Genomic DNA, 22672 nt, shown 5'->3' with positions numbered 1-22672 from the left:
TTACCCAAAAAAAAAAAAAGAGATTTATTCAAATTTCCTGTGCTTTGAAGTGGCCTTGTATATAAGATACAACATAACTCATTGGAAAAGGTGCTTTAGACGCACATGGTTCCAAGTTAATGTCAGGAGTATAATATCAACAAGAGATACATGTTAGTGGGAACACGAACAACCATGCTCTTCACCACCACTCGAAGCCAACTTGTAACTGCGTTCCCAAGTATCTGTGGGAGCAGCTTGTGCATGAGGAATATGACGAGGATGTTTCTCTCTCTTGTCACCCCTTACCTGCTTCAGTGCATGCTTAAGTGAAGGCAGCAAAGCTTCCATGCACTCTGCAACTGCATTTGGATTGCCTGGCATATTGATGATCTGAAAACATTGTGTAAAAGGTAAAATTCTGAGGGACTCATCAAGGAGCAGCAGTTAGAAAAGCTCCAAGAATAGTAAAAGATTTCTAACCAATGAAGGGATACAATTAGAGCTAGATGCACTTTCTTTACATAAAAGGTACTTATCATGCAGCTCGCACTTGGCTCTCCTGGTAAAGGAAGAAAATCTGCAAGTTGACTCACTTATGTTGCTAATTAGCCTAATGCCTCTTCTTGACACATAGATGGTGTGCCTCGCAGACCATTTAGCAGTTTAACTTTGCAGGCATCAACCTTGTCTCCAGTATTAAGGGAAAACATGAATTGGACAAAAGAAAATATCCTAATGATACCAGGAGAACCATCTTAAAGGAAAAAACAGCAGCAAAAGTTGAGACTTAGGAAGGAGCTTTCTCATACACTGAATTTCTCATACACTTCAAATGAACTCAAGTATTTTGAAATGGAAAATAATTTAAGTTGAATACGAAAACAACTTGCATTTTGAGATGGGATTCACTATCAACTCAAAGTACCTCTCATCCTTAACTACCTTAAACTATCATAGAGTCGGAGCCCAGCCCAACTGCAAAAGAAAACGAATGAAAGCAAATAAAGGAAACTACTATCTACATCTATCACTAGCTTCCTGTTGGAATCCCACATCAGTGGGATAAGGGGTTCTTGGTCTATCCTCCCATCATGAGCTAGCTTTTGGGGTTGAGACATTTAGTTGGGTCAAGGTAGCGGTAGGGGTTCTTTACTATGGTATTACAACAGACAGAGATCGAATCTCTCCGCTACCCATTATCAAAAAGAATTTTCACGTGTTTGGCCTATGAAATTAAAAAATCAGGCCTACATGTGAGGCGTGTTGAGAACATAATTTAGCAATTAAATTGTACTCTCTTTAACAACTTAAGCTTTTTAGATGAGATGGTTACATACTTCAACATGGTATCAGAATCGGGTGCATACCAATTCATTGTTTATCCGATATGGGCGTCTTACATTGTCCATGCTTCAAATATCCAGTTTTGGGTGTAAGGGGGTGTTGAGTCCCACATTGGTGGGCTTAGGGAATTAGGTCACTTTATATGATCTTGGGAAATCCTCGTCTCTAGAGCTAGATTTAGGGTTTGAGTTGGGCCCAAAACCCATTTTTTAACATGGTATTATTGCAAAGAAGAGATGATCGAATCTCAGAGCCACCCATTATCAAAAAGAATTTCCACGTTCTTGGCACATGGAAAAAAAAAAAGGTCCACGCTGGGGGGGTGTTTGGATTGGCTTATAAGCTAAAAGCCAAAAGTTGGGAACTTTTGGCTTTTAGCTTACCTCTGTACTCTTTCAACCTAAAAAAAGTGCTTAAAAGCACTTTCTGTCTTTCCCAAACACCTCCAAAAATGAAAAAGAGCTTAAAAGTCAAAAGCTACTTAAAATAAGTCAATCCAAACACCCACCAAGTAATAAAAATGTGATCTCTCTGCCAACTTAAGTTTTTAGAGGAGATGTCACACACTTCAACACTTCAAAATTTCCACTAGTTGTAATTTTACATTGAAGATATTAATGATTCTCTTTCCCGTTTCTTTCAACTATGGAAGTGTGATCATAAGTGTGACACCTGTTGCCGGAGGTAAAACATTGTACACCTAAAACTTGAATGTACAGTAAAACCAACAAACAGAGAAAATTAGAGATTATTGTATTAGGGAGAGAAGATGCATAAATTGATGACAATACAACCACAGTTCTGACACTTAACACGCAGTTCGACTTGCTAAGCAGATGAGTTCAGTAAAAATGAAAGATGAACCATAGTTCTTAAACTCAACACTAAGATTCGACTTGCTAAGCAAAGGCGTTCAGTTAAGTGGAAGACTAAGATTCCAAAGACAGAACCTTTGCTAGTAAACCAATATCTTATCCCTATATAGAAGATCCTATCATAACACAACTGATGAAACACATCCCTAGTTTTGAGTTAAACTCAAATGATAAGCAAATGAGTAGAGTAAAAATTGAAACAGCGAAAAGACCTATAAAAATAATTGAAACCTATACAGCTCAATGATTTTGGACTTGCTCAAAATAGGTTTAGGGAGAATATACACAGAAACTTCACATAAACTTGCAGCAGAACTGTTCTAACTCTAAGATGCCACAAGCTTCCTTTAAAGTAAAGACAAAATAAAAAACTTAGCCTTAAATTAAGTTTTACATATTAATCTGAGTAATTATAGCACAATGTGCTTGTGAAAATGTATGCTTAGCTAATACGTCAACTCAGTGACTCAACGTTATTCAACTCAAAGTGCATGCTTGTACAAATTTAATAATCTTAGTTTAGTCAAGGTAATTCGGTTTTACTGCAATAGTTGTCTCAAGTTCTAAAACCACAAATGCCTTCCCTTTCTGTCAGCCGAGCACAATTTTAAGCTGAGCTTATCAACAATATGAGGAAAATTTCGGCTGATTCATGTGGGTGGTTTGGTGATGCATGATAGTAAAAGTACAATAGTTTGGATATCTGGCCTTACCAATGTTGATCCTCTTATTCCAGCTGCTGCACGTGAGAGCATTGCAGAGGGCGTAACCTATGTGAAGTAAGATGCATGATTGTGAGTCCACCATAAAGGCAAAATATTATAGAGCCACCTTACATAAACATGCAAATTCCATAGCTGCCTTATGTGAACATGCAAAAGTTTCAACCACCGGATAACTGATTAAGAAAATAAAGAAAGCATGCTGAAGATTAAATATCTGATGTTATCAAAAGAAGTCACTTCATTAGTGTTTGACAATACACATCTATTGTTGTTAGGCCACCATAAAGGCAAACAGAAAATCACTTGGTTAACTTAAATCTAGTTCATTTTGATACTTGAAGAAAGTTGCTTAGGCAGAAAAGGAAAAAATCCACTGGATAACTCCACCTAGCTTAGGCAGAAAAGGAAAAAATCAATTACATTTTTTTGCCTATGTTGGATTTAAACTCTAATCGTCCATGGTCTTATTTCTAATTTCATCGACCTCAAGGGTAATCCCGCGTGTGATCAACTTTCAAGATTACTCATACAAATTGTGGTATTTAATTTTTGAATATGCTTGGGAAATAGATTTATCTTTTCTTTCCCCAGTTTTTCAATAGAAATGCACTGTGAATAATAACATGAGCATGTGGTTATACACCTAGTTCTATTTTTTCATTCTTTGTTCGACACCCCCACAGTTTCAGCAATCAAGTAGATGAAGGTTTATACAGACAAGGGTGTCTAAAATATCTGCCAAATTTTAGCACCTGTAATACATACATAGTCTAATAAAATGCCCATGGAACACCAGTGATATGAGAACTTTAATACCTTCAAACTTTCTCGCATCATAACATAGAGAAGACCGGGTGTTTCTTTCTGTATCATACTTTTGGTAGCTTCAGGGGTAACATCCCTTGGGGTACAGCCAGTCCCACCTGACTCATCCAGTAAAAGTATGAGAGAAACAAGAAGAAGAATGAAGGTTCTAGATGACAACTTTGTGTTCTGAAAGAGCCATTTCAGCAGAAAAATAAAAATAAATAGACTTATTGCTACTCCAGCCATTGAAATGATACTAGTGAATGAAAACCAGCAAGTCATTCATAGATGTTTTATTGCTTGAAAGAGGAACGGACCATGGCCACAATAACTAACATACCTAGGGTAAGAATAAGATCCACTTTGTCAACGTCACTCCACTTCTGCAACATGTCTTTAATCTTTTGCACATCATCTGGCACAACAGCTGTTGCAACTATACTTGTCCCTCCAAGTCTTTCTGATGATGCATTGACGACAGAAACTGCCCTTGGACCACTGCAAGATCACATAGCATAAAGAAACTCGGATCATTTAATAATCAAGGAAGGGAAGGTTTTATTCTTTGTTTTTTTTCTGGCAACTATCATTTTGTATTAATCACCAAAGCATCAACATTACAGATCTATAGCTAGTTGACATACTAGCTATCACATCATGAAAAAACAAACTACATCAAAACTCACTAGCCAGTCTATCTCTCAAGGCAACAAATCTCTAGCTAGAATAACAAGTTGCGTAGAAACTGTGTTCTAACACTACACATATATGCCATCTCCCTGGTAATGACTTCATAATCTCTGGCTTTCTTCTCAAAGACTCGCTGGTTCCGCTTTAACCATATGGCATAGACACATTCAGTATAAACAATCCTGACCTCTTATTGATCTTCCTTTGCATTCTTTATCACACATTCAGGGAAGGTTTTTTTAATGGGCTCTAGCATTTCATGGGAGCACGAAAATATCAAGTGGCCATGTAAATTCAATCCAAGGTGAAAACAGTGTTAATGCAGAGAAAAGAAAGAGGAAAAACAAAAATCAATAAAAATAATCAGCCTACGGTAAACTCAAACTAGAATATCTATGCATCTGACAAAATGTTCACTTGCAGATGAGACACTTTAACTGGAAACAAAAGAAATATCGGCCTATCTAATCAATTGTACAATGGTAGTTCTCTTATCCATGTGAAAACCAAGCAAAAAATAGAAAGAATACAGAAGTAGGGCTAGAAGGAGAAAGAAAGTAAACATGCACACCGCAGAGTTTCAACTTGTCAAATAATGATTACATGATCCATTCAAACACCAAGTAATATGAAGTAGTCTGCATACTCTTGGAAATATGTAGCAAAGAGTCTGGGTACTCACATGTCCACTTTTATACGGAGTAATATCAGATTTGCTACTTTTCCTTTTGCATCACTTAAGTGACCCTTTCGGTATGACGAACCAAAAAGGTGTATCCTGATGCGACCTTTCTTTGAAAAAAAAAAGAGGGGATTGGGGGGGGGAGGACACACAGAGAGAGAGGACCATATAAAATAATAGTTCCACTCTTATCAATGGTTGCCAATGACTATAAAGTTTGAGGTACTTCCTCTTCTCTTGCAAATAGTTAAAGGTACAATCTTTCCTGAGTAACTTCCACTTAAAATTTTAAATCCAAAAGCACTATAATCTAGGTGATGAAGCTGTTGCTTTTCCGTTTTATTTTCTTTGTGGGTGGGTGGGTGGGTGGGGGTTGGCTCAGATTGAAGCTCATTATGAAGGTTGAAAAGCACATCACACTAGACGGATAGCTGTGGAGAATCACCTAGTGGATGGAGAAACGAGGAGGTCTCAAAGAACAAAAAGAGGGAAAACAACAATTATTTAAAGTAACCAGCCTATGATGAAGTCAAAATAGAATATCTAAGCATTTGACAAAATGTTCACTTGCAGATGAGACATTTTAACTGGAAACTAAAGAAATAGCAACCACTCTAATCAATTGTACAATGGTAGCCCTCTTATCTATTCAAAAATAGAAAGAATACGGATGTAGAGGTAGAAGGAGAAAGAAACCATGCCCACTGCAGAGTTTCAACTTGTCAAATAATGACTACCATCCTCCTAGTTTTTTTTATCATTTAGGCATTTAAAATGATAAATTTTGCCTCTTTTGGAAGCAGTAAAGTGATATGATCCTAATTAATGATACCTGAGCCATTCAAACACCAACTAATATGAAGTAGCTTAATATATGTAGCAAAGAGTCTGTGTACTCACATGTTCCACTTTTACATGGAGTAATAATCAGATTTGTCACTTTTCCTTTCGCATCACTAAAGTGACCCTTTTGGAATGACGAACCAAAAAGGTGTATCCTGATGCGACCTCTCCTTATAAAAAAGGTGGGGATCTCTTTCAATTCCAAGAATTGAAAATTGATGTGTTGGTTGCACCATCATGTCTTGGACAAGGAGTGGTGAACTCAAGAAATAGTATAGGCATTTATAGTGGCCACAGAGACAAATTAAATAATAGTTCAACTCTTATCAATGGTTACCAATGACTACAAATTTTGAGGTACTTCCTCTTTTCTTGCAAAATAGTTAGAACTTAGAGGTACCATCTTGCAAATTTTTGAAGCTTTTGTTTTTCTGTTTCATTTTCTCTGTGTGTGTGGTGTGGGGGATCAGATTGAAGCTCAATATGAAGGGTTTGAAAAGCATGTCACTCCTTGTTAGACGGCTAGTTGTGGAGAATCCCCCAATGGATGGAGAAATAAGGAGTGTCTCGAAGAACGAAAAGAGGGAAAACAAAAATTATTTAACGTAACCAGCCTATGATGAACTCAAAATAGAATATCTAAGCATTTGACAAAATGTTCACTTGCAGATGAGACATTTAGGATGGTAAATTTTGCCTCTTCTGGAAGCACTAGAGCAATATGATCCTAATTAACGATATATGAACCATTCAAAAACCAAGTAATATGAAGTAGCTTTATAGATGTAGCAAAGAGTCTGTGTACTCACATGTTACACTTTACACGGAGTAATATCAGATATGCCACTTTTACTTTCGCATCATCATAGTGACCCTTTCGGAATGACGAACCAAAAAGGTGTATCTTGATGCGACCTCTCTTTATAAAAAAGGTGGGGGAAGGGAGGTGTACCCCGATGCATCTCTTTCAATTCCAAGAACTGATGTGTCAGTTGCACCGTCATGTCTCAGACAAGGAGTGGCAAACTCAAGAAATAGTATAGTCATTTATAGTGGTCATGGAGGCAAATTCTGTGTGTGTGTGGTGGGGTGGGGAGGTGGGGGGNGGGGGGGGGGGGGGGGGGGGGGGGGGGGGGGGGGTCATTATGAAGGTTGAAAAACATGTCACTCTCTTGTTAGACGGCTAGCTGAGGAGAATCCCCTAGTGGGTGGAGAAATGAGGAGTCACTGATGGTTTTCACAATGACCACTCTATGCATCTCAATGACTAATGAAGTTGGTTTCAAATTAGATTGAAAAATGACCATCCAAGAACAACTCAGGATGTGCTTTTCTAAAGAAGTTACTGGTTAATATATAAGAACACGCCAAAATGGTCTTAATTCCCTCTTTCTATCTCAAGATAACCAATCTAAGCACATCAATGAGAAATGATATGGGATAGGCATGTCATTAACAAATTACTAGCTAACAAGATATAGCATGCAAAATGTAAGTAATGCACTCTTTCCTCTAAACTATCAGCATGAATACAGAAGAATAAGGAAATAGGGGACAAGAAAAATAATCAAAAGAATAAGGAAATAGGGGATTGCCCTTGATAATAAGACATTATGAAACATTGGTATATATGGAACATAAGTTCAAAAACAATTGAGCAACAAACGTTAAAAACAGAGGAGCAGCTTCCTACTTAGAAATTACCTGCGATCAGGTCCCAATCCTGTGGCAACAGTATCACTTACTGTAAGAATAGCTACCTTGAATTCAGATACTTCAGAACTGCCAGCATCTGCAGCTGCTAGCTTATGTTCTTGCCGGGTGCTACTTAAGTCTGTCAATTGCAGATTCCTGCTCCCAGGAGAATTGCTTATATCAGAAATTAGAATTGCAGACACTGAAGCACCAGCAGGTACTGAAGTTTCTGAAGCCGGAAGCTCTAACAAAGCATTGGCTGACTTCATACTCAGAAGTCGACTGCTAACTTGATGACCTGTACTCTCAGCTATGAACCTGTAAATCATAAAGAGGGAAAAGAAGCTTTTGATGTCACTCACTGGCCACTGCAACAGTCTGCTAATAGAGCATGAATGAGGTATTATACTTCATTTAATATTGGGTCTTCATACTCCTGAGTTCCCTTCAATGAACGATTACTAAATCTAATTACCTTAACTAATAAAAGTTTGCCTTATAGCAGATTCAAAGAAAAACAGTTCTTCAGAAAAGCATTTTACTTGAAAACCTATAATAGCATGCAGATGAGTTGGGATTGCCTGCCAGTAACTAGATTAGCTTAGGTCCCTCATTGCGGCATATTCATGGTCTTCACCTCGTAATGCATTGCAAATTACCTTCTCTTTCAACTTCCTCTTGGACAACTTCAACTTGACTCCTCTTCCCTCTTCCCCAAAACAAAATATCAATCAACTGCTCTACTTAGGGTTGACAAAATGTATCTTCTACAAGGTGATTCAGACCCATTTGATTCCAATAACAACTAAATTATCTTATAAGGCGAACTAGGAGTAATATAAAACTGGAGGTTCTCTAAACTCACATCTCGTCCTACCTCAACATACAAGTCTTTAAGCAATGCTACGTGGATACAGTCCCGCAATATCCCATTTCACGATATGCACAATTACACTAGAAACCATCCCTAACACAATTTGAGAAAGCTAGGATTTACAGGCAAACAGCGAAAGAAGCAAAAAAATGCACAATCTAGTGACCTATGAACCGTGTTATATGAAAAATAAACATAGGGAGGCATGAAATTATATCGTTACAAATACGTCAAATTATGGATTTATTGAAATATTGTACATTCAAGACCGCAAAGCAAAGTAAAAAGAACCGCATCCACATCACCTGATTATTAATTTACTGAATAAGCTCATATATCAAGCACTTCCACCATTTGGAATATGTGATACATCAGACAGAGTAAACAAGAAGGGAGCTTCTTAGATTAAAAATCTAAGAGAATCAGCATCTATGACACCAGTACCAGTAAGTGCATTTGGAAAATGATATTTTGATCAATGTATTTGGAAATTGATATGAACTACTAAACTTCAAAAATTTACCCTTGAAGGATTATAGTTGGATGAAACTGCATGTTCTGAAAGAAAGAGAAACAAAAACAGAAAATACAGCGCTTACCCTTGATAACCCGACCCATCATTCAACTGCCAGGAGATAACAGCTCGATGGAATTCTGAACGGTGAGGATCTGTCTTTACTGAATGCTTTAGACGAGCTTGCACTCTACAATTGTTAGAAATGGATACTGCTTTACTGAGATTGGACAGCTATAAATCAACCAAAAATTAAATAGAAAAAGGATTGAGGGAAAGAGAGAGAAGAGGGCTTCTTCTATCAACTCTTGGCAACCTTGGAAGATGTGGGTTTGCCCACCCAGAGAGGTGCCTAATGGCTGGAACCACAAAGAGATGGAAACAGACCAAACAGCTCACAGGATTTCCAGGTAGCCCAAATGCAAGAATCTTACTGGAAGTCCTGTCAGATGATCTGGGAAGGATCTCAGCAAATGTGAGAGGCTTTCCTGGTTTCATGAGAACCTGATTTGCAAAGAAAGCCAGTGAGTAATTATTTTCTGAATTTATAGACACAAGATGTGTGTCGATACAAACAAGAAACACCCAGATATACATATATGTACATACTCCCAGCTCAATCCTACAAACATACACAGGGAGTATTACCTCATGAAAATATAAGCTTCCAAAATCTGTATACAGATATTGCCAGCATTACCTTCTGAAATAACACTCTCCCTTTCTTTTGAAATAAAGGCTTCACAAAATCCCGGTCTCCCATGGAAACACCTCCAGAGGAGAGAAGGATGTCAATTCCAGAAGTAAATGCATTGTCTAATATCCTCTCAATCTCCTGCTCATCATCACGAGCTATACCAAGATCAAGAACTTTGCACTGATGCTGTGTTGCAGCAGTTAGGATCATTGCACGGTTGGAGTCCCTGATCTGCTTATGATAAATTGAAATTAAGTAAAATACACCAGAGGCGAATGTCTACACCTACTACAGTGTTTCGTTTGCAATTTAGAAACCCAAGGTAGACCTAAAATCACATAGAAAGAATTTGTCTCAAAAGACTTATAATCTCTTAGAACTCATGCACACTTAGCGAAAACAGGATGCAATGGAAGAAAAAAATCTATAGGGGTGATACTAAATACTCAGGAATATGTTTAATCATGTTAGTACGTTCACTTTGGGTCCAATATGTTCTATGTGTCTTTTATTCCTCGAAGAGATATATGCTTTCTATTTTATTTTTATGTTTGTATATTGACTTATGATAAGCTTAATTAATGGAGCGGCAGTATCATCTTGTTTGAGATTGAGGCATAATTGTTATATTACATTTGTGATACATCAAGGGTCTCCCTATTCTGAATCCTATGCAGAGTCAATCTTTGTTAAATGGAACAGAACAAGCAAAAATGTTCAAAGAAAATCTATTTTGACTGTGAATTATTAGAAGGGACATTTGCAGATACTTGTATTAAAGATATTATATTAGTTGAATATAATAGGAAATATTCACCTATTCAAGCAATAACAGTGTCATCCACTAGACCTGCCGGACACTTTAATATCTCCCATATCATAAAAGGTTTAAACAAGGAGCCCAAAGATATGAAACATAAGTATATGTAATAACATTGGCATCTATTAGAAGTTAGAACTTAACACTTCTATTTCTCTCATATAATAATAAGATTAGATGGTTAAAATGAGGTGAAAGTGATATACAACATGAAGTTACCTACAAAGTCAAAGCCAGTCTAAAGCCTAACATATATTCTCAAGTTGAAATCATAGAAATGTGAATGTTAATACTATACACGATTGGACAAGGTCAACTTAAAGCGATTAAGAAAAGGCAGACACAGAATCACATGAAGAGAAGTTGCCTCAAAAGACCTTCAATTCTGCAATCAATTTGAATTTAGCAAAGAACATAAAATAATGGTAACCAATGAACACAGGCAATATCAACTGGTTGGAATTAAGGCTCAATTGTTGTTGATACAGTAAAATTAGATGCAACGTCTAACAAAGTTTTTTTAGTCTAGTCAGAGACTTGAATGTCAGTGTAAAAATAAAAGATTAACTCAGATTCCAATTTGAGATCACTCTTAATTTGCCTTGGAAGACAAATATTTTAGCATTAATGAATTGACCTGAATGGAGTGGAATTTGAAGTCAATAGATATACAATTTTAACACAAGAAGTCCAGCATTTCAATAAACACATACTACATATGGATAGTTCGTGACGAGAATTTATGAATGATGCTAGCATCTTGGCAACGATTTGCTAAAATATTGAAAATTGAATAATGACTTCTTGATAAAGAAGAAAATTAAATAAACATATTTCTCACGCCTGGTAAATGATGTGCAAATATACCACGAGTCTCACCCATATTAGTTTATCGATGTTCTTTGGCACAAGAAATATAGAGGACATTGCTTTCAAGTAAACGAGAATCGTGACTTATTTTCAGCAGTTTGAGTTCTTTTTAATCAACACCCTAGTGTTTTTGATCTTGGTAGAGAAGGAAAGATTTTTTTATGGAAGTGTGCTATGTTTGCTACTGTTTGGTGTATTTGGCTTGAAAGAGTGCTACACTGTCCCACATAACAGTTTTCTAACCATCATAATGATGCAAGGAAACAAGATTGTTTTATAAGATAGCATTACAGGACCTTCACATGGATTCTTGTGAAATTCATGCTTCAAGATTGCTTCTGTTGTTTATTCACCGTAAGCTCATAGCCCATAGGCATGACCTATTAAACCACCCACAGGGGGCCCTTTCTCGGAGAGGTGCTTCTTGACAAAAGTACTTTTCAATTCAATTAGAGGATCTAATAGATTTGGGGTAGAAATACTCTGTCCAAAATAGTGTTTGATCGAATCACAAAAGTATTATGACCAAATGTTGACTTTATTATAAAGTTCCTTTTAGTGAAAACAGATACTTGGATGAAGATGCTTCTTTTGAAGTCACAAACTAATGCAGACAGAAGTGTCAGTATCATGGCAAACTGAGTTGCCACAGTGAGCATCAAATATTTCTTTTAGAAGAAAAGAATCATAGTAGCTTCTACAACCTGACCACGATTTAATCTCCCAACTGTTGGTTCTGCAAGCTCATCCCCTGTTGATAAGACACCAATTGTTGGACTAGGGTACACCTGTATATCAGCAATCCAAAATGCAACATGATTGCACAAGAATTAGCATGGAAAAGAGGAAGATATAGGCAAACATTCTGGGTTATAACATTTAAACTGCAAGGAAATAAAACAAATACCTTCACTGTGACAACACCTACTGTGGCGAGTAGACCAATTTCTGCAGCACCTAATCGCTCTCCAGATTTCAATACGATAGTACCCTGTGCAATGTCAGATCCCTGGAAAAGACAATTTTAATGCAGTTGAAAAGAACCAACTTAGCAATCATGGTGGTAGTCATATGGAGTAAGTAATTGAAAGCAACAGTTTCAATTACAAGGCCTATAGCATCCTTCTCAACAAGAACACCCGAATAATAAAATTTTAAGCAGCTACAAGGAGAACGGTTCTTAAATAAGCAGTATCCCAAAGAATATTAGAATATGCAGTTCATGGCTCTCAGGGTTCAAAAGAATTTTATGAAGATGCAGTAAGACTGACTTGACTCGAAATCAGTGGGTTGCCATATTTGAGCAAACGATAACAAGTTAAAATGCACTATTAGGCTGTAAATTGTCCCAAGTTCAGACATGCAAAAAGAACAACATGCCTATTAAGCTCACTTGTCCCTCGTATGGACTATCCCGGGGTAGCACAAATTCCTTATAGCCACACCAATCAGCAGTAGGACAGCAATAGAGTTCAATCAGCTTAATGAATCGTTAGGTCTGAGGGTGCAGCTCATTGCCAGACATTGTATGACTTCATTTTCATTATTTCTATGACGGTAGTGCCGGGAGGCCAGCTTGAGCCCACCTCGACTAATTCCCCTGGGTACCTGCTACCTCACTAGCATAGGTACCATGTAACTTTGTCCACTAAAGCTTAGACAAATGAGAAGAAACACCTAGTGTTTTTTGTCTCTGCTGGGATTTGCAGGCTCTTTTTTTTAAAAAACTTTTACAGGCTCTAGTTAATACAACTAATCACTTCAACAGATAATAGCACTTACTAAACTATGTGGATTATTTTTCTGAAAATTTTCATGCCAGTATCCAGACTTCTACCTTCTACCGATCAACCATCCAGAAACGAGAAGTCATTCTGCCACGTAGTCATTCACACTAGCTTGCAATCAGCGCAGACATCCATATAAGTAAAATAGCTTTTGGATCACATGGTAAAATAATTGGCCAATTAATCTCCACTACTTCATCTATTTGTTTTAAAAATAAACCAGTTGTTTCCTATACAAAAAAAAAATGTTTTGCTTTACAGAGAATGGAACACTATCAAAAAGTTGCTTCTTAAAAAAAATTCTTCCGGCCTACAAGCAACAAATTCCAAAATGATATTCAAACAGACATTATTTTCCAAAAAACAAAAAAAGCACTAAAATCAAACCAACAATAGAACTGTTCTACAATCCGAACTCCATTCTACCAAGGCATAAGACATACCCAAGGTACGGCATCAAGTTCTTACCACTGCACGAATATCAACTCCAGGGCTAGTTTGCTTCAATATTCGAACTCGCTTCGGTTCAGCTGAAGCAACTGAAATTGATTCAGTGTCTTCTACTTGCACAACAGCATCAGCACCATCAGGCACTGGACCTGGATAGTTGTACAGCATGGAAAAATCAATTGACACCAAGACAGTACTAGTTGGATCACCATTTGTCGAGAGAAATAGTCATCTAGCTTCTAAACCCACCAAAATAGAAATTACATCCACCGAATTGGACCAGATTGATTGCTCATTATCTTCGAGGGGCTTGTGAGCTAGAAACTCCAGTTGCAATAGGTTAATAATATATTAAGGGTTCATTTGGTTTGGGACTAATTGTGCGAGGACTATAACGCAGGAATTGTTGTGTGAATAATAATGTGGGGATTGTGTGCAGCAAACAATAATGTAGAAAATGTTTAGTGAGATGGATTGCTTATTTTAGGTGCATTTTTTTGTCTTTAGCTAATCCAACTCATGTATAGCTAACACATGTACTTTTATTCCACATTCTATTCCACCTAAATTAATACATAGATTCCTGCATAATTAATATGGTATTAGCAAGGCACAAATTAATACTACAAACCAAAGGCTACATCAATTATGTGAAGTTCAATACCACCAACCAAATCTGCATTAATTATATGAATACATACACACAGCAACACAAAGAGGTTATTTTCAGAATCAAGAATACAGATAGAACACACAACACAAAAATAAATAAATGCATACACACAACAACACAAAGAGGGGATATTCAGAATCAAGAATACAGATATAAAAATATAGAGATAATACAACAATTTCGTTACTTAAGCAGAAACAAAAAGCTTTGAAATTTGGGAGTTAGAGTTCTGGTTACTGTTCGAGTTCCGGCGAATGAGTTCTTGTTGTTTCTCGTCAATTCTGACATCAAAATTTGTTTCATCACAGTTGTATTTTTATTCTCTCTGTTTTAATCTTCAATATGGTTTTTAGTTTCTTAAATGTAATGTTTAGGGGGGTTTTTTCGATTTATTGTTTCATTCAAGCTCACTTGTATTTTTGAGTGATTTATGCCTTGGGTTCTTTATCTTTGCTTAATATTGACAGTCGAGAATTTTCCTCATTGGTTGGTTTCTTAGGGGTAAAATAACATTCTTGTAAATTTCATTTCAGCGAGTTTGGTTAATAATAAAGTCTCGGTCCATATCCCAATAAAATGACTTCACAGTCTCAGAACAAGTGGACATGCATATAGATTCAGCACATAACTGTGACTCTTTAGCTTATATCCTAAGAGGCTAAGACAACATAAATGGTAGTAGTAAACATCTGGTAGTAGTAAACATCAAATAAATCTTTTAACAAGATAATTGCCCAGACCTTAACGCTTCTATTATCCTTTTGATTTCAATGATATCAAGCCACAAAACTCACACCCTGAAGCTCAAGGCAGAGCCTGACTATCACCGAGGATATCATTTAATAGGAGCTTTCATGCCTAATAACAGTAGAGGTTTTCTAAAAAAACCCAAGGCCAATCTAGATTTTCTTCGCTTTGTGCCTTATTTCTGCTCTAACAAGAACTCTAAGATGAGGGAGTTAGAAGTCGGATTTGAAGCTGGACTTTCCCTATGTGACATGTCCTGCCTCAACTTTATCCCTAGAGCTTCAATAAAATGGAAACTCAGTCTGAACACGGCATCTAACAAGTGGTCACACCAGCACCTACTAACAACACAATATATGTTACAGTTAGATGTCAAACATCAATGTTTCCCTATAAGGATGTTTCTTTGCTTGTTTTTAGATATAACTCTAAATATCTTACCAAGATCAACAAGAGCAAATATATTTGTCTAGGGATAAAGGTATAGAGCTAACACTATCAAAGGAACCACAATATCTGAACAAACAGACCTCCAGTAGTTACATATGCAACAGTCCCAGGAGTAACTGCCACACCAAGTGCATCATTTCCTGCTCTTGATTCAATAATTACAGGATATTCACCAGGTCCATCAGCAGCAACAACAGCATACCCGTCCTGCAACAGGTCCACCCAAATGAAAGTTAACCATACCCTACAAAGAGGGAGGCAACAACATAAAAGAAACTATTTATCAAGATGCCTTCTGTTGAGATATTTTCTGCTTCCAACTCAAGTAACTATATAAACATTCAGTTTCATCAATTTATATCTTTAGCCATCTCCCATTTTTCTTTCATCTTCCAAACTGATACTGTTTCTATCTCGTATCCGTCTTAATCTCAAGTTTATCATGTATCGTCAATTACCCCCCACCCCCACCCCCCTCCCTAAATCAAAGCTCATTGATCTTAAAAAATACTCCTTGAACAAGCTGACATCTCTCATTTTCTGAATTTCTCCATGAATGGAAAATTCATCAGTTTCACAGTGCTGTTTCACCATTAGAACTTAATAAGTACAACTTCTAGAATCGCCATGCTTATTCAGCAAAGCAGAGAATGATATGTAAACCTCTTCTTTTCTCAAGCTTGTTATCTTGAGCATCAAATTCTGGGAATGGTACAGCGAAAATCATAATTTAGATGTCCCAAGACTACAATGCTCAAAGCAAATGGCAGGCAACTTTAACGAACTAAATAGATAATAGCAGAAGACGCGAGAGAAGCCTACTACTAATTCTTCAAAGTAAGTACGAAGATTTTAATGAACAAAATGTAAAGAGGCATTTATATTTTTTTGAAATAGGTAACTTTGTATTCACACAAAAGAACTCATCAAAATCGATGAGATGGGATTTACATACCCCCAGGGGGTGCCATCATACTCAAATCCAAAAAGACAAAACTAACTTTACAATTGGCTTTTAAACTCCACAAGGCTATCTACTTCCCCCACTAAATTTTGCTTACACCAAAAATACAAAAGACTAAGACATCTCATCTTGATCTCCTCTTGGCTGCTAACCTTTCCTTCAAAACATCTCCCATTCCTTTCCTTCCATAGTGTCCACCATATGCAAGAAGGGATATTTTTCCACCAGTCTTCTTTTGATCCTCTCTTTCCGATTCCTTGCCAGTGTGTTAGGACTCAAAAGTGGTTCTGGGCATTGTCCAGTTAACCCCGAGTATACAAACGAACATGTTCCACAGATCTGTAGCTATCTTGCAATGCAGAAACAGATGACCATTTACTTCAGTCTTCTGTCCACACATGTAGCACTTTGAACAGATCTGTATACCTCTTCTTTGTAGCACGTCATGGGTGAGACAAGCTCTTCTAATTACCAACCAAGTGAAACATGCAAAGAGGCATTTATATATAATCTTTTCCCTTACCTAAGTGATGGTGTGTGACCTTTTTTTAATAATTGTGATGGTTTTGTGGATTTCCAATGCCCTTCGGTCCTAGTATTATTCTTAAGCTTTAATTATGGCCCAAATTAAGCCAACAACCACGCCCTCGGGGGTTGCTTCAGCAGCAAAGATAGTACATTGTGGGNGGATGGTGGTAGTATTGACAATCATGGGTGGTGGCAGCGATGGTAGTTGATAATGATGGGTGGTGGATGTGGATGGAGCAATGGTGTAATGTCTTCTTTGCAAAAACCCTTGAATAGATAACCTTTCAATAATATTACAACTTTATTCTAGGTGTTATTCATTCAAATCTATTCAGACTTATTATATGGTTGTAACATAAAAATAATAAGCAAATGCATATAATAATTAAAATTTGAATGATTAACCTTGAAACCCAAAGAAACAATGTATTTCATGATTGAGATCTTAATAATTAACACACAAGCCTTCATTAAGTGCAAATAGATGAGACCTAACTCCATTAAGTGGAGAAAAATATAGGGAAGGGACATCATCCATCGAGTTTAGAAGTGGGAAACTGAGAAATCCTTCTTGACCATTATTGAAAAAAAGGAGCAAGCCAACCATCAATTAGAATTCTTGTTAATTTAACATAGTTACTCGGGTACTAGGTAGAGGATCATCATAAGTTGTCTATTTTAGGTACATAATACCATAACCCTACCCCTTTATTGTGGACTATGATTGATTGCTCTTCTATGAAGCAAAATCATTTTTGGGGCCTGAAGAAAGGAAATTAGTCTATAGAAGATTCATATAGAGTTATAGACATAGTTAATGTTGTTATGCGTCACACATTCGTTGATTGAAAGGGTTTTTATCTCCTTATGATCTTGAGCAATCCTCACCACACAAGCTGGCATTTTTTGGTCAAATTAGCCTCAAAGTCCATTTACCAATCCCATCTATTCTAAACGAGGCCTAGTTGATAGATTGATTTAAGGGTCAAAGGGTAGATGAAAACCATTTTGATAGCAATAACCAAAAGGCCACCAGATTTGGAATTCATGATACTGTCATTCAAACAGTGGCCTCTTAACCATCAGGTTGTCCATAAATGGAAATTATCCTTCCTTCACTACCTAACCCTCCCATGAATGGGTTTTTATCTCCATTTGATCTTGAGCAATCCTCACCACACGAGCTAGCTTGTTGGGTCAAATTGCCTCAAAAGTCCATTTTCTTTGCCAATCCCATCTACTTTAAACGAGTCTAGTTGATCAATTGATTCAAGGGTAGATGAAAACCCATTTGGACAGCAGTAACCAAAAGGCCACCAGATTTGGAACTCATGATATTGTCATTCAAATGGTGGCCTCTTAACCTTCAGGTGGCCCATATAAGGACAATTATCCTTTTTTTCGCCACCCAACTAGTGGCAGTGCCAAAATTTTCACCAAAGGTGTTCAGAATATGAAAAAGTAAACACACCAAGAAGCCAAAGGGGTTCAGCATCTAATCCCCAAATAAACTATGTAATTTTCCACCAAAGGAAGTCCAGATGAACCCCTTGGCCCTATCTGGCTCCGCCCCTACACATAACCCTTCCAACCCCCCAACAGTCTAGGCACTCCAACCTGCGAAAAGGGGCATTGACTACAAAAAATAACAACTTTCCCAGAAAACCCATGGCATTAATTCCAAAATTCAACAACTAAACACCAAAAAAAGTCGATTAACACTAATATATACCACATTTTCCAATACTGAACAATACCCATTTGATAAAACAGTACATAAGTGTGAAAAAATAGTACCTTTATAGATGCCGGATATGGAGGAAGAGGGTCAGGCGCAGTGATATCCTCAGCCAAAACTTTGCCTGAAACCTCATGAATAGGCAAAGTCACAGGCGGCAAACGCTGAGCCACATTTAGCACAATCTCAAGTGCTTCTTCAACAGTTATCATCTTGTTTGTGTTAGTTGAGATTTGGGTTCCTCCATTTTCGCCCATTTTCTTTGAGCTCTTCAACACTCCAAATGAGTCACTGAACTAGTACTCGCCGCTATAAGGTTAAGAAGGTTTTAGAAAAGATTTATAAATAGCTCCAATATTATTTTTCTTTATTCCAAATTGCTCCAAAAAGATAAATAAATAAATCNATACTGAGCAATACCCATTTGATAAAACGGTACATAAGTATAGTACCTTTATAGATGCCGGATATGGAGGAAGAGGGTCAGGCGCAGAGATATCCTCAGCCAAAACTTTGCCTAAAACCTCATGAATAGGCAAAGTCACAGGCGGTAGCCGCTGAGCCACATTTAGCACAATCTCAAGTGCTTCTTCAACAGTTATCATCTTGTTTGTGTTTGTTGAGATTTGGGTTCCTCCTTTTTCGCCCATTTTCTTTGAGCTCTTCAACACTCCAAATGAGTCAATGGACTGGTTCTTGCCACTATAAGGTAAAGAGGGTTTTAGAAAAGATTTATAAATAGCTCCAATATTATTTTTCTTTTTTCCAAATTGCTCCAAAAAGATAAATAAATAAATCCTAAACAAGATAAATATTCCAAGAAATGAAATTTTTTGATTGGTTTTCTATCCTTTCCTTTCAATAGAAATGGATTTTCCTTTATTTTCCACTTTCAAAATTTATAAGAAAAAATAAAATGTTGTTTGTGTTTGAGAACACATATAAGCTTTTTTGAGTGTTTGTAAATAAATAATATTTTTATTTGAGCTAAATTATTAATAATATGGACATTTTTTTACCAACTTATTAATGAAAAGTATTTTTATTCTATTTCACATAATTTAAAGTTATTCTTTTACCCTTTTTCACAATAAATATTGTATTCATGTGCTCAATTAGCACATGTGCCTAATTAAAATTTGGGTTTGTTTGGCCATGCGATATAAAATCATAATATGTAGTTAAATTTTTATTTGGCCATGCGATATAAAATCATAATATGTAGTTAAATTTTTATTTGGACATGCAATTTAGACTTTTTGTGTTGTATGTTTTTTCATAAACATTAAAAAAAAATCATAAGTTGTAAGACTAATAAAATTGTCTTAATTCTTTTTATACAATCATATCAAATAAGCAAAAAGTTTATAAAATCACACAATACACTATCACAAATCTATTCTAAATAGATACAACATTTATTGATCAAACTTAATTAAATAAAAAAATAAAATTGAACATAAGTTGTAGTTTACTACTCCCTTCGTCGCATAGTAATTGATCACTTCTCATTTTGCACGGTGCTTAAGAAATCATAAACAAGAAGATTATTTTACTAATTCAACCCTTAAAAGCTTATTGGAAATTTTACAAAACAAATTATGTGAACATTTTCAAAGAAGTTAATTGTAAGGGTAATAAAGGAAAATTTTAATTAATACTTTCTTGAATTAGTAAGGTGATCAACTATTATGGGACAACTATTTTTAGTATAATTCACAACTAAACATGGGACAAATGATTAGTCTTTAATATAATCCTCCCACGTAGAACATACAATCTTCTCACATTGAACTTGCATTTTTCGATCATATGATCGAGAAGACGAACAAACATTGTTTCTTTTAGCCATTTGTTAGTCATTTGATTGGTAAATAAATTTGATAAAAAATAATGAAATTGGTGAATATAAATAGCAAATTAAGAATTGATTTGAAGTAATAATAAATTTTATGTTGGTGAGAATAATCGTTATATGATATACAATTGATTTAAAAAGTAGTGATATGAATTATAAATTTTGTTTTATATGAAATAAATAATTAGTAGATATAAATGTGGGGTTGTTTTTACAAAATATAAATTGTGGATTAATTGTTGTATTTGAAAATTTCAAAATTATGATTTGAAAATTCCAAATCGTGCTTTTTGGAGAATTTGAAATTTCATCTCATGATATGAAATCACGTATGATCGCATATCCAAACGCCTATTTAGAATTCTTGGCAAAAAGAAAAAACCATTAACTATACCTCCAACTTGAACTACATCTTTAAATTATAATGCATTGTTTGGTTTGATGTATTGGTATTAGTTATGTTTGCATTATAATGCATTGTTTGGTTTGACGTATTAAAAATAACATGCATGACATAATTTCTATAAAAAAAAAATTATAAAAATATCTTCCACAAATATGGTAAAATATATATAAAAAAAGGTTTTAGGGATAATTGTGTCTTTAATCATGCTAATGCATGCATTAAAAACTCGTGCATTACTATCAAAATCATGAATTTTCATGAATTACTAATACACATTTCAGTTCACAACAGAGTGTATAACATTAGTTATATATACAAAAAATTAATTCATACAATATTTTTCTAATACATTCTACCAAACAACTCAAAATTATACTGATTTAAAATGAATATATAATAAATAATTAGATTAATGATTAAGTATTTGAAAATATTTAGTGAATTACATATATATATAGAGAACTTGAGTAAAAATTACTAAGTTCTTATGAATCCTATCTTTCATAATAGATCTACCATTATTTTCTTTCGGTCATCTTTCAACATCACTAATAAATGGTTAATTTCATATATGTTTACCTACGCTAATAAATGCATGATATATATTTTTATATACCGCTTCAAGTTAAATCACAATTAATTATCATGGATCCCCCACATTATTAAATAATTTAACTATAACAAATTTACACGATTTAATATAAATATCATATATGAATAAAAATTTAACCTGATTATTGATACCTCAAATACATTACCACTTGAAAATTTTCATGCAACAAATAGAGAAGTTCTTTCTCCGCCCACTCTACATGTTCAATATATTAAAAATAAATATTTTACTTTTATTTATGTAATTAAAAAATTAAAGGACAATTTATTATTTAATTTTTAATTTACTTTTTTTGTTACTAATCATAAATATTGTAACTAATAAAATTATAATATTTTAAATATGATATAATAAACTTATCATTTTATTACTAATTAGTAAATACTTAGTCAAGTGAAACATGAGCAAATTTGGAGAAATTATCTAATTACACAATATTCCTATCATATTTATAATTATCTTCATAGTTTGATATAATTATAATTTATTACCTCAATATCTAACAATCCATACCAATTCTTAAGTTAGATAAATGTGAATCATACTAGTTAGTAGATACTCACTATTTACATACATCTGTTGTGATTTACATGTATCCGGACAACAGATATACAAGTGAGATATGAAAGTGGCGAACGAGATTTGTTTATGTATTCTAGATACATGCGAATCCACTTGGATACCGTGCATCTAGAATAAATTACAAATAATTTGACCCCATGTATCCCGAGATACATGTATCTCGACACATCAAAATATAATAAGATTCGTAATATCACAAACTAACATACTAGCGTGTATCTAAGTAATTAACTCACAAATTAGTGAAGCTCGATAAGTTACCTAATAAAAACAGACACAGAAACCACCAGAAAATGTAGTGTAGTGAATGAATTTGTTTCTTTCTTAACCAACTCTTGGCTAGAGATTTCGCGTTTGAGCATTGCATATGAATTTTTTTCCCATTGAAAACGATATCTCCGAATAAATTTTTATCTAACATGAATCTAAATTAGTCCGTCGGAAAAAAAAAAGACAAA

The 22672-nt window shown here is 35.3% G+C and overlaps 1 protein-coding gene across 2 annotated transcripts; it reads right to left on the bottom strand.

Moving 5' to 3' along the window:
• LOC125863326 (molybdopterin biosynthesis protein CNX1) lies at positions 1 to 19441 on the bottom strand. 2 transcript variants are annotated; one of them, XM_049543525.1, is made up of 14 exons: positions 19280 to 19438; positions 18815 to 18886; positions 15606 to 15732; positions 13674 to 13804; positions 12326 to 12427; positions 12123 to 12206; positions 9732 to 9959; positions 9348 to 9535; positions 9117 to 9221; positions 7653 to 7961; positions 4074 to 4231; positions 3743 to 3849; positions 2915 to 2971; positions 1 to 372 (listed from the first exon to the last, which is right to left on the bottom strand). In XM_049543525.1, the coding sequence occupies exons 1-14, from the start codon at positions 19403 to 19405 to the stop codon at positions 154 to 156; spliced, it is 2013 nt and encodes a 670-aa protein (XP_049399482.1). In that variant the 5' UTR covers positions 19406 to 19438; the 3' UTR covers positions 1 to 153. The 2 variants fall into 2 exon arrangements, with proteins under 2 accessions (XP_049399482.1, XP_049399476.1); XM_049543519.1 differs by lacking the exon at positions 18815 to 18886 and having other exon boundaries at positions 19208 to 19441.
• Positions 19442 to 22672: the final 3231 nt, after the last annotated feature.

The sequence above is a fragment of the Solanum stenotomum genome, chromosome 1, assembly GCF_019186545.1.
Source record: "Solanum stenotomum isolate F172 chromosome 1, ASM1918654v1, whole genome shotgun sequence".
In the NCBI taxonomy this organism is placed as follows: domain Eukaryota; kingdom Viridiplantae; phylum Streptophyta; class Magnoliopsida; order Solanales; family Solanaceae; genus Solanum; species Solanum stenotomum.
Note: the sequence above shows the minus strand (reverse complement) of the source record. Positions and strands in the feature narration are given on the sequence as shown.

What these genes read in the sequence shown, in the direction of transcription:
- LOC125863326 (XM_049543519.1), bottom strand. Translation starts at nt 19,405, where the DNA reads ATGGGCGAAAAAGGAGGAACCCAAATCTCAACAAACACAAACAAGATG. An exon ending in CATATCCGGCATCTATAAAG is followed by an intron (nt 15,733 to 19,207) that starts GTACTATACTTA and finishes GACCTGTTGCAG; the next exon opens with GACGGGTATGCTGTTGTTGC. An exon ending in GAGTTGATATTCGTGCAGTG is followed by an intron (nt 12,428 to 13,673) that starts GTAAGAACTTGA and finishes TGTCTTTTCCAG; the next exon opens with GGATCTGACATTGCACAGGG.